This window comes from Galeopterus variegatus, unplaced genomic scaffold (assembly GCF_000696425.1).
Source record: "Galeopterus variegatus unplaced genomic scaffold, G_variegatus-3.0.2 Scaffold790, whole genome shotgun sequence".
Lineage (NCBI taxonomy): Eukaryota > Metazoa > Chordata > Mammalia > Dermoptera > Cynocephalidae > Galeopterus > Galeopterus variegatus.
Window position 1 is genome coordinate 181,828 of NW_007726901.1, and position 12,879 is coordinate 194,706.

The 12,879-nt window shown below is 35.9% G+C and overlaps 1 protein-coding gene across 2 annotated transcripts; it reads left to right on the forward strand.

Annotated features, from left to right (window-relative positions):
• Nucleotides 1–3,965: 3,965 nt before the first annotated feature.
• EPGN (epithelial mitogen) lies at nt 3,966–10,002 on the forward strand. 2 transcript variants are annotated; one of them, XM_008572471.1, is made up of 5 exons: nt 3,966–4,325; nt 4,835–4,897; nt 6,703–6,823; nt 7,614–7,766; nt 9,193–10,002. In XM_008572471.1, exons 1-5 carry the CDS (start codon nt 4,283–4,285, stop codon nt 9,245–9,247), a joined length of 435 nt encoding a protein of 144 aa, XP_008570693.1. In that variant the 5' UTR covers nt 3,966–4,282; the 3' UTR covers nt 9,248–10,002. The 2 variants fall into 2 exon arrangements, with proteins under 2 accessions (XP_008570693.1, XP_008570694.1); XM_008572472.1 differs by lacking the exon at nt 3,966–4,325 and having other exon boundaries at nt 4,565–4,924.
• The last annotated feature ends 2,877 nt before the right edge of the window (nt 10,003–12,879 follow it).

Sequence of the window (12,879 nt, forward strand, 5' to 3'; positions counted from 1 at the left end):
GTTCGGATCCCACATACAGACCGGCTCCCGCTCACTGGCTGAGCGAGGCGCGGGAGCAACACCGAGGCTTGCGATCCCGTTGCCGGTCCCCGGTCCGGTACGGGGGCAACACTGAGGGTTGCGATCCGTTGCCGGACACGGAAAAAAGACAAAAAGACAAAAAAAAAAAAAGATAGACATATGATGGCTTTGTGGAGGAGCTTGGAGATGTAGGTTTTCTTCTCCTACTATATCTGTATCTGCAGGGTATCTTTAAGAGAACTCTGAAAAACAATAATAAGTTGTGGTGAGAATGAGAATGTATGAAAGTAAGGGTTGCAGTCAGACTAAAATGAAAAGCATGTGTTGGAGAATGTTGGAATACAGCTAGGTAAGTATGCAAAAATAAGAGGAAACCTGGATAAATCAGAATTTAGACCTTATTTAGCAAGTTATGAGATTTGTAGTTAGAGGTTAGAAGATGGATTAACATGAGGAAATTGTTAAGGGGACCCTGATTTTGCAGAGGAGATAATATGTTTGGTTTAAGACATGTTGAGTTTGAGGTGATAATATAATACATAAATAAGAGTCCTGAAGTTATGTCACTCTGGGAAGAGGATAGGAATTTATGGCTAGCGATGAAAATTTAGGATTCATCAGCATATATTAACCACTAAATTTCTGACCTTGGTGACCATTGTACATTACTACTGTGTAGGAAGACAGCCTTAACTGTGCACCTATTATGTGCTAAATGCTTTTTTTTTAAAAAATTATTGCTCCTTATCAACTATCTCCATTTTATAGAAAAGGAAATTGACCCTCTGGGTGTTGACCTAAAAAGAAACTGAGGCCAAGTACATATAGCAAGGATTTGTTGAGCCAATATGACAATTGAAACCAGAGAGAGGCATAGTCAGTCAGGTCAGTCTGAGGAATGCATTTCAAAGAGGGCCACCAAAGCTTAGCATTTTATAGTCACAAGAAGGGTGGAAGGGTCAAAGAAGAGAGAGAAAGACAGCCCTGCCTAATTCTTCAGGTTTTCTATTGGTTGCACATGACATATAGATTTGGTACTGTTATAGGTTACATCCTATATGCAGGGATCTAGAGTAATGGTAATAAGCATTCTAGGTTATTTTATGGTGTTTGGGTCCCATTAAGTCTGTTTCAAAAATGGTCTTATAATAATGTTTTTCAGAAGAGGTGGATGTGATTACTGACTTATCCCAGATGTCCCAAGGCACTGTAATTTAGCTGACTCAGTCAGAGCCGTTTTTTGGTTATTGGTTATTAAAAAGCCTCAGGCAAGGCCAAATGGATAGTAAAGTGGAATTTGAATTCAAAACAAGGTCTGTTGGGAAGATGGGAGTCAGAGCCCACTCTTTTTGCTATTCCACTCTGCCTCCCCTGGTGCCCCTCCACCTAGAATCCTTTCTCTTATCGCTACATGTAATCCTACTTGTTATTTAGGACTTACCTTGAATGAAACTTGTCCATGAAAAATGTCATGAGAGTTTAACTAAGCCCTACCTCTTAACTCTCGTAACCCTTCAAGCATACATTCACAGAGGTTATCACTGCCTACCCAGTACTGCAGTGGTATATTTACTTTCTCTAGCTCCCTTTAGTTCCTTGAGGTCAGATCCATGCAGGATTTATCTATATATCTTACAAACATCATCACACCCAGCTCTGTGCCATGCATGTAGCAGGCATTTAATATTTTATGAATGAATGAATGGCAGCTGAATCCGTAATTACAGAGTAAACCTAGAGAGAGATAAGTAATATACTGATAAACATTTCCCTGCCAAAGACCAGCAACAAATTTTGGTTGAGTTAGAGAAACAGAAAGGAAGAGAAGAACAAACTTGCAAAGATGCTATGACTAATGAGGGAAAAATGCTAGTGGAGCTCTTAGCCTCTCACCTCCCTGTTCTTTCTCACTCAAACCTGCTTTAATGTGTATTAAGAATGAATAAAGGTATAACTGAGGCCGCCCTACAATACCCATCTCCCCCATTCTTCAGGATTGGGAGAAAGGACTCTTTGGTGACAGATTTGAAGAAGGGAAGGTAGTAAGCTTTCCTGTGGAGAATGTAAGTGGGAGCCATCGGTGTGGGTCCAGAGAAGAAGCAGCATGTGGGATGACACAGAGCTATTTTCTGGTATAAACCTTAAGTTAAAGTGATAAGTTTCTGCAATACAGGGCCCGATGTACCAGAGTGAAGAGACATCTAAAGAGGCAGCGGTAGTCCATCTCTCTGAGCCCAGGTGTGAGTGAAAACCATAGTTCATTTAATACTTAGTTTCCTAAATAAAGGTAATTCATATAAAGCTGGGCTTCAGGAGATAATTAAGAGACTTCCTCTGAGATCAGTACACCAATTCCTATCGGAGGACACAGCTGGGGAAGTGGAAAGGCATATACTTTGGAATCTGAAAAATGGGATGAAGTCCTGACTGAGGCATTTTCTTTGGCAAGTTGCATAATCCTTTTGAGCCTCCGTTCCTCATTTGTCATCTGAGAATAAAAATAAGGCCAGTTATTTACCTCTTTATTCATTGAGTATTTACTGTCTTTATTTATGTTAGGCACTGGATTTGTTTGGGCCAGGACTACTGAAGAAAGAATTGAGATGTTAGAGAAAATCTTCTGTAAAATGCAAAGCACTTTGCTAGCTCCAGTTAATAATCATTACAAAGATGACCATTGCACTTCTGTGTCTCAGTCTGAGAAATAAAGAGATCTAATGCATATTCTAACATTGCCTTCCAAAAACTGCAAAAGGAATTGTGATGGTTAATTTGATGCTTTATGATTTCTTCTTAAATTTATACCAATACTTCAAAAATAAAGGTAAATGATTTCTTCTTAAATTCTTACCAATGCTTTAGGAATTATAAATCAAATGATTAATAATTCAAATATTTTCCTGGGAAAAATATTGTCCAGAAATTGACTTAATAATTAACAGTTAAAAAAACCCAAAACCGCAAAAGTAGAAATACAAAATGTAGGCACATTTAAAGTGAGCCAAGTACTATACATTCTTTTAACTTTAAAATGATGACTCCTGTGGTAAGTGATTGCCCAAGTTATAATGAGTCCAACAAGCTCATTCTTGTGTGATTTCTAAAGCCAAATTCATATTTGAATAGTAAAAGAGATCCTTTCTGGTAAATCTAATTTGCTGCGTGGACATGATGCAAAATGATAACCTACCTTGATTTGAACAGATTTTCAAAGTACAGAAAATATGAGCAATTGAAATTCCAGATAGAAAATCACAACAACTCAGCAAACATGTTTATAAATTATTTATATAATTTGGGGCAAGTGAAAATTTATGGGAGTCCCTATAGTCAGAAAATAGGATAGCAGTAATTATGTGTTTTGACTTTTAAAATGGCACTTTAATAATGATAAATAGATTAACATTGGAAAAAATTAACATTGCATTAAATTTAAAACTCTGTATTCATTAGGTGTATCTAAACTTAATGTCATCTTAATTTTATCTTAATGGAGAATTTTAATGTAACTATTATTATTATTTTGGTACTTTTCCGATTCTCTCTAGCCTAATCATTGGGGCACAGATTTAAGCAATGTTATTCCTGGAATTTTCCCATTTCGTTTACTCAGAAAAATATTAAATGGCAGGATGACATAAAGGTAAATGTTATACTATTTAAAAAATTATATTTACATAACTTGTCATAGTAAAACTAAGTAACAAAACTAAAATAGAACATTAAGCCTTTGTTTCACACAAATTTACTGTTTTCTCTTGCAACTAAATTAACAAAATATCTTGATTTGCAATGGAAGTCATACATAGTCTGCAACAAAGGCAGTGTAATTGGCTATATCTCTTTTATTAACAGGTTATGCTATTTCCTAACTTGCAAATATCTTTGCTGGAATCCTAAATAGATTACTAGCATTGTTTGAGCTGGTATAGTTCTGCTCACACCAATGGGGCCTTTCATAAATTTACATTCTTTTTGTTGTTTTAAGTACTTTTACATACATGATTATGCCCACAGGTAATAGGAAACCAGTGTTTCCAAAGAAAACTTGATCACATTGCTAGATAACGCAGGTATCCTAAACAAGTACGTGAGTGCCTGGAGGCTTTCTGCTGCTGCCAGAAGTACATATTTTTTTGATTGGTAAGAACAGCCAGATGACGCTTCATGAAATATAAATGCAAGAAAGACTCAGAGAGCTCAATAAAAACCTTCCACCGTCAGCCTAAGAGGATAAGAGAAAGTTAAGCAACTACAGGAAATGGCTTTGGGAGTTCCAATATTAGTCTATCTTTTATTCAATGGTAGGTAATTTCCTTTTTGTTTTGTTAACTTTGTATCATTGTGAAATGTGAATAGGATTTATTTTTTCTAAATTAGAAGTTGGCTTCTAACAGTTGTTCTTTATGACAAAGATCAGAGCAAGGAATCTGAGTTAATTTAGTTTTTTATGTAATGTATGTTCCTTTTCTGGTATATTTTGACACCTCTTTTTTTGAAACCTCGAAAATTTTTGCTGTATACAAATGAAGAGTTGTTGATTCATCTACTATACTACAGTGTCCTTGTGATTTATTTAGTATATAAATATATTAACTTTCTCTTAAAAATTCATGTTTCTCTTTTCTGCATTTATGATGTAGTTAATGGAATGGATGAGAAACAAGAAATTGTCTTAGGCGGGTTATGGATTTCAAATGGAATAAATTAAAAACAGAAGTAGGAATACGCAGAGTAAGAATAACTTTCTGTCTGTTGCTTATATACGGAAGGAGGCTCTCCTGTTAAGGACACTTTTCCCCTTTTAATACAGCAATGACAGTACTGACCAAAGAGGCAGAAGGGACTGCAACACCTCCCATCACAGCCCAGCAAGGCAACTGGACAGTTAATGAAACAGAAGGTATTTTCTTCTCACTTTTGTATTGCAAGTGACTTTTTAAACTTTTTAGAGGAATTTGGATTGTGATAAAAGTAGTGCTGGAAATTTTTATATATTTTAATTATTAGATATTTGACTATACATTTTATTATTAGATAGTCAACTCTTTTGATGCTATGAAATTGAAGTGACAGATAAATGTGTCAGCAAAGAATTGCCCTTTTAAATGGAGGAAGTGAAGCAAATAAGAGAAACAAAAGTTGTCTTCATTCACCGTCCTGAATGTGGAATGTGCCACATTTTTTCTTTACTTCTGCGTGGTTTCCAATAACTCATGCGTTTCCAGAGCACTTTGTTTCCATTTTGGCATTCTTGATGAGCTACATCATATTTTGATCTGTGACCCTAAACATTGTAGCCAAAGACATTATGGCTGCAAGATGAAGCACTTTCCCTTATCTTCGGAAAGATCTCTCATTTGTTTTTCGGGACTTTTTTTGTTCTTTTAGTATATGTTATATTTTGTAGTACCTTATACCCATTTTTTGTTCTTGATGGTGATGATATATTTTCTTTCCTATTTTTTTATTATTACAATGGCTTCTGGCTCTTGTTGAGCATCAAACCTGTTTGAACTCTTAGAGGTGAACTTGGAAAGCTACTTACCTGCCAAGCCCTGTGACCCAGCAGTTATGATTCTCATGCAAATCACATACTGCCCCCTGATGTGAAGACTGGTGATGTAATCCAAGACAGAGGAAACACCATATCTTGCTCTCAGAGCCAGGCAAATAAAAGAAGATCAAGGCAAATATTTCATTTCTGAATATGAAAGATAGTAATATTTAAGTGTTCCTCATTTCACGAATAATTTTAAATTTTAAAAAATTAACTTAAAATATTTCACCCATTTGATTTTCTTTAATATCAATCCATTTGTAGAACAAAATCAGTATAGGTTTTAGAATAACTCTTAGCCAACTTCTTCATGTCTTCTGAGCCTTTGAACAAAGAGGAAACATCTTCACTAGAATATATAATACTGTAGAAAATTAAAGAAGTGTGGTTTTTCTCTCAGTGACTCACTTTATAACTGTATGCCTGCTACCACTTTTTTCTTTCTTAATGGTAAACTGCAAATAAAATTCTCCAAGTTTCAGATAATAGGAATGTTAAAAAAAGGATCAAATATATCATCTCTATAGTTTTCCTTTGCATTTTTGATGAGGAACTTTAGTTTTTTTCCTTTTGCTTTTTATTTAACTTAAAAATCTAAATCTGGTATCTTAGAAAAGTTTTCTTTCATATAGTTATAACTAATATTCTTCTTAAGGGAAAAATGAGTCTCTCTAGTGTGCCCTTTCTTTGGAAATGCCTTCTTTCAAATTTTAAGTGCTGACTTCTCAGGTGTAAAGGAAAAAAATGAAAAGATTGTGTGAGATCTTCTATATTCATTAGCATTCAGGTGCACCTTTGGAAAGCATTGCTGAAAATAACCTGCTAAGACTAGAACCAGTGCTGCCACCTTTTGGCAAACTTGTTGTCTCTATACCTTATCATGTAGCTTCTAAAAAATGAAACAATTATCAACCCCCTTCCACCCCTAATTAATTAATGATATGTCTTGGTTATTTTAACCCAACCCTTCTGATATAATTTGCCAAGGGAATCAATAGTTCAATGGACAAAGTGCCCCCAAAATATTCTTAACATAAAAAGATCTCTTTACATCTATACTTAAAATTTACCATAAAAGTAGGACACACTTCATCTATTAACATTATATCTCCTTTTCCTAGCTGACTACATAGAAGGATCCATAGCCTTAAAGTTCTCACACCCTTGCCTGGAAGACCACAATAGTTACTGCATCAACGGTGTTTGTGCATTTCACCATGAGCTAGAGAAAGCCATCTGCAGGTAATTTTAAGGAACTTTCCAAGTCTTAGAGACAAGAGAAAGTGAATTTATGTCTGTTGTTTCACATAGTACATTTCCATATTCCTCTGTATTATCTAGTAAAATGGGTTGATCTGAATAAGACTCGCCAGTCCTCTTTGTATTTGAATATCGAGGAAGTCTTTTTCTAAACTACTTGGTTCAGATCCCCTTTCCAACCAGCTGCCAACAACAACAAAAAAAAAAAAACCCAAAACAAACCTAAACGACTGAATCCTCATTACTCAAGAATATGGTTCTCAGATTAGCAACATCAGTGGAACCTGGGAGCTGTTAGAAATGCAGAATCTTGTGCTCCACTCCAGAACTACTGAATCAAAATCTGCATTTTTAACAATGTGCAAAGGTGATTCTGAGTTTTCATAGGATTGTTTGTAGGATGAAATAAAACAGACCAAGGCAAAAACATTTCAGGAATTCTAGAGCAACTAAGATATTATTTTTGTGATCATCGATTTGTTCAGCATTGTCCTGTGGAAGAATAGGATAACAATTTTCTAGAATGACTCAGGCAAGCATACTACTTTTCCCCTCTACAAATGAAGAGAAAATACAGGCTTTAATGAAATGTTTATTGTAAAATTCATGGCTACTTCATTTCTTTTAACACATTGGTTTTCATTTGGTATTTGCCTCTTTAAATTACTTATTTTCCATTGAATTTTTTTTTCATTCTTTGAAATAGGTCATTTGTTTGTATTTCTATCATCATGGGCTTTAAAATTATACATTATTTTCTTTTTTTTTAAAGGTGTTTTACTGGTTATACTGGAGAAAGATGTGAGCACTTGACCTTAACGTCATATGCTGTGGATTCTTATGAAAAATACATTGCAATTGGGATTGGTGTTGGATTACTAATAAGTGCTTTTCTTGCTATTTTCTATTGCTACATAAGAAAGAGGTATGAAAAAGAGAAACTATGAAGTCATTTGGCATGCACTCATTTGACGAATATTTATTGAGCCCCTACAATGTGCCAGGCTTTGACATGTATAATTTTTTTACTGAAAAAAGTGTTGTAAATTTAGCAAGTTCCTACATAATATTTTTGATGCCTTTTCTCATAAACTCAGACAAATGGTTCTTTACCTTCAGTTGCAATAGGATAGTTCATATTTACAATTTTCCTTCATCCGATGTTTGTGTGCCTACATCAAAATTATAATGAGGAGGACAGTAGGCCCAAGAGGGTAGAGACCAAGTATGTCGTGTTCACAACTATATATATATACAGGGCCTAATGCTATGCCTAGTGCACAATAGACACTGAGGATCAAATATTTATTGAGAAAAAAAAATCAAGAAATGAGTGTTAAATGAATTAAAATATGTGACAAACATGGCCACTTTCTCCCCAGACATCAACTGGGGGTATATTAAGCAAATACTCTCTACTGATAAAAACCAAAGAAGACAAACTTCTACAAATAAGTATACACTACTGATTTATGTATCCATCCTTACTTCTGGCTTCTCTACACTAGTATTTTTTTCTTAAATGCATGTAGCTATAGAAAAGTGAAGAAATAATGTGAGATACATTAACAAAATAATACAAATACATTTCCCCTGCTGTGCTTTACTAAGTTGTTGTTTTTAAAATGATGAGAACTACCTATCCAAAATTGGAAAAGTTTGTTTTGCTTAACAACTGCATCTCAGAGAGAACCAAATCTATATTACATCAGTTGCAGATTTGCCTGAGACCAAGAAATAATAATAATAATAATAAACAATAACGATTGTTGGAGAAAGGTGGAGAATGAGGAGGAGGTAAGATGTTAATAAGCTTGCTGTCGGAGGTCAGTTTCCCTAGAAGCAGAGCCTGAGACGAGGATTGCTGTGCATGTGATTGAATGAGGGAGTGCTCTAAGGTGAAACCTTACTGAAGAAAGGAAAGCAAATAGAGTAGAGGAAGAGGCTAATTAAAGATATGGCTTCAGCTGAAATATAGCCTCAGTCTGATACCCTGGGGAAATCTGGAATGTGAATGACATTGTAGGCCTGTCCCAAGGAGGTGAGGAGTCTTGGCTTTAGTATACTATATCAGTCAATCGTGGGCCACAGGTTGCTCATGGTGGGGTAGGCTTATAATCTCCCAGGAATCTCCTGGCATGATGCTCCGTTGACTATGGGCAATCCTCTGAAGAAGGATGATGCTGTGAGCCCATTCAAACCCACAGCTGCTGGGGGATGGGTCCACCAGTGGGTCAGGGGGATGTGGATGGAGCACCAGGGGCAACTGCTGCACTAGTGCATTGATGTAATCCACAGTGATCTATATGAGTGGCAGTCAAATTCATGTGGAAACCAATGCTCTTTTTTAGGTGTCTAAGACTGACCTCGCCTTATAATGTCTGTGATGGAAGGAGACCACTGTGAGACCTTGGTAAGGAATTTTTCATCAAGGCATTTGTAAAAATCAGTGGGCCCAAAATTGGAATCTTCAAACGATCAACAGAACTTGCCAAGCTGACTAGACCTGAAAATAATAGAAGTTGGGATCACAATGAAATGAGAGGATAAGATTCGACATTGGCCTTCAGACTTTGCCATCATTAGGGTGCCACGGAAGCCAAGTGAACAGGACATAATGACAGAAGTCAAGTTCACAGCCTTCTATTCTGGGTTTGCTGTTGTTGCGTGGTTATTGTTCGCTGCAGGGAGACTGAGTTTCATGCTTCTGACCATGTCAGATGTGAATTTTCATGGGAATAATTATCAACCTTGCAGCAAGGCAAAACAATACCAAGTTTGGATTCTTCATGTGCTTGTTACCCACCATTTTGGAACACCTAGATGGAGCCTCTCTAAGGCTATTTATTCAATGGACTAATCCCTAACATGCTGCTTTCATGGTGTTTCAAATAATGTGAAGTCAACATTTAGGATAAGATCAATGTTATGGCATGTCCAATGAACCAAACATGTGTCTTAAGTCTAAGCCATTGAAAAGAAAATGGAATGTCCAGGGCAAACACAAATCATACCCAGCTTGTGACAGCACTGTGCAGCTTTTATATGTGAAACATGGAGAAAGCTAAAGACTTTCCAAGGGCTGAAAGCTATCTGGATATCAAGTCCAGAATAGGCAAAGCATTTCTGTTTCTGTATGAATGGTAAAACTTTGTGTTGGACTCACTGATCCCCTAATGCTTTTGTTCATTACATACTCCTATTATCAGTTGGATTACCTCAGGACCATCCATTTGGACTGAAATACTAGAATTCTCCTGATGAATAAAAGTCTACAATTGGCCCTGAAATAGAAATTGGAGAACTGGACATAGGACGTTTTTCACTAGCCAACAGCACATAGAAACTTTTTTTTTTTTTTTTTTTTTTTTACCATTTCTAAACACTTGATAACAGATTTGAGCATGGGGGGAGGGGGGAATGGAGTCATTGTAGAAATAACTATTTGGAAATCAGTTTTTACTCTTTAATTATATTTCTGCCATATAATTTGAATAGTCTTGTGCAGGCCCCTTAATTTCTTTGGGCTTTGGTTTTATTTTCTACAAGGCCCTAGTAGCTTTAAAATGTGACAGTGGGAGAAGAAAATGTTTCCATATCTGCACTGCACATGAGCTTATCCTCAGCACCTCTATCCCCAACCCCACCTCTAACTCCCAAACACACCACTGGATATTACCTTAGGTGTATATTTTAGTGTTTTGTTTGTAAAATACTAATTTATTTTAAAGGAAGTACAAAATGAAATTAAAGAATAATACCTACCATTTTTGTTTTTAGATTCAATCTAAAACTAAGGACTCTTTTTATTCCATTGTGATATAGATAAGCAAAATAATTCTGATCATGAGATTGGTTTAAAAAAAAGATCAAACTTGAAGATTCTTACAATGGCAGTCTAGAAACAAGCTTCTCTTTTACATAAAGTTACAACTTTTCATTCATTCCCAAACTTTACATTCTGCTATCCTTGGAGTAGTAAGTATTTCACTTTGTTTTTCCTTCAGAAGAAATGTAATGCACATGAATTGCACATCAGCACTTTCTACATGTTCTCACTCAGCATGCAAAGATTACATCATACCAAGGAGTGGGGAGGTGAGGTTTCCTCCCAGTGACTCCAGTGACTGACCGCACCTAGACAGCTATACTCTTCCTGAGCACTTTAAAAAGATGTAAAAAAGCTGGGGAGAGTTCAGGAAGAAACAATAAAGGACTGCCCTTAACTAATTAAGGACTGCCTCCTGATGAAAGGAAAGAGGAATTAATGCTATAGTCTGGAGAGGTGATACTGAAAAGGTTATAAATAATATGCTGTCTACAAATATTGTCAATTATAAACACAACATAATTGAAATTAGAACTCAGAGAATTAAAATTCCCTGGTTTCTGAACCAAAATATTAACCAAAACAAATACAGAGATTCAAATTTTTTTTCACCTATAGAATAGTATTCATTAACAATATAAAATCCACCCAACGAAACTGTTGTATTAGAGTGTTGCTTATGAAAGCCATCTGTTTATGGTCTGTAATACCAAGTAATCCTGTGATCTCATAACTCCTGGAGTTAATTTTGTAGGAAGGAATCTCTGGCATTCCCAAGGAGCTAGAGCCACATCTGGCAATATTTACATATGTAAGGAGGGCTTAAGTGGGAAAATACATAAATACAAGATGATCTGCAAATTCTTGCATCTTCTATTTTTTTTTCCTATATACAATCAGACCCTGAAAAGAGCTGACCAGTGAAGTCTTTGCATCAGAATTACACTTTCAGCTACTAATCAATATATCATTAAGTGTGGTGGATCATTTAGAAAAGACATGAGATGTTTTTGGCATCTTTGACTAAACCAAACTGGCCAAAGAGTTCATCAACGTTTTTCATTCTTCATTTTATCTCCTCCTGTGTCTATCCTTCAGTTCTTTGAGAACATATTCTTAGTTCAACAATATTCATGACAGCTTCATTATTTAGCATTTTAGACTATGATGAAGGAGAGGCAAACACTGTAATCTCAGCTGTACCTGAACAAGTAAATTTACAATTGCTAGTCGTTGTATCTTTTTTCCCCAAATTAACTTTTTGTATAATTATATTTTCATAAAGTTGGAAAAGAATGACAGTAGAACATAGTTCATGTTTAAGTGTTTCCTGGCACAATACAGGTCTAATCCTTTAATTTTGATGTGTCTATTTTGGTGACATCGGGAAGATTTCCATTCATTATATTTAGTTGAAAAAATGTCTTAAGAAAATAACAAGACAAACATCAGCAATTTCAGCTTTTGTTGTTGAACATAAGGACAATCTATCTATGCAAAGACCATGAGTAAGCCATTTAACTTCTCTGAATTACAAAATGTAACATGCTTTCTGTGGTGTGATATAAATATTGGTATCCTGCAACCCACACTCATGGGAAGGGTTACCAGAATCTCTCTATTGCAAAATACCACTCTTTCTGGCTTACCTCATGGTTGCATGACATCAGGATATGAACATCTGCCAAGATGAACTGGAAGTGTTGAAATCTAATTTGTCAGAGTCTGGTGCTGCTAATCTGGTGCAGACCCATTCAGTAGCGCATTCAGAGAAACATATCTTCCAAGTTATGCACAAAATTTCTGCTAATTGTTCAATCAATCAATGCCCAGCTCAAAGAACAAGAGGCCAAGCAGTTAATTTCCTAAGAATTCAGAGTCTAGGTCCCTTGAGATTATCCATATGAATAAATGTGTCCCATCATATTTCATTTTTCTGCCAAAGCTAAACATGATAGATGTTCCAGATTGTGTGCAATACCCACAGCTTCCAAAGAAACATCTCACAAAGATTAGGAAAGTGATAATGTGGTAAGAAGGAGAATTGTTTAGTCAGGTCTTATCTAAATACCTCATGGCCTTTCTTTGTCATTTTTGTCTCAGATATTACTGTAGCATAAGTCATCCAGATCGAAAGTTGGTTAAAACCAAAGGCAAACAGCTATCAAACTAGCACATCTTGGCGGGCGGGGGGGGGGGGGGGGAAAAA

Excerpts from the sequence above, each read along its gene's own strand:
- EPGN (XM_008572471.1), top strand. The coding sequence starts at position 4,283 with ATGGCTTTGGGAGTTCCAATATTAGTCTATCTTTTATTCAATG. Across the intron at positions 4,326-4,834 it reads AGTCTATCTTTTATTCAATG|CAATGACAGTACTGACCAAA; the intron begins GTAGGTAATTTC and ends CTTTTAATACAG. Across the intron at positions 4,898-6,702 it reads TCCCATCACAGCCCAGCAAG|CTGACTACATAGAAGGATCC; the intron begins GCAACTGGACAG and ends TCCTTTTCCTAG.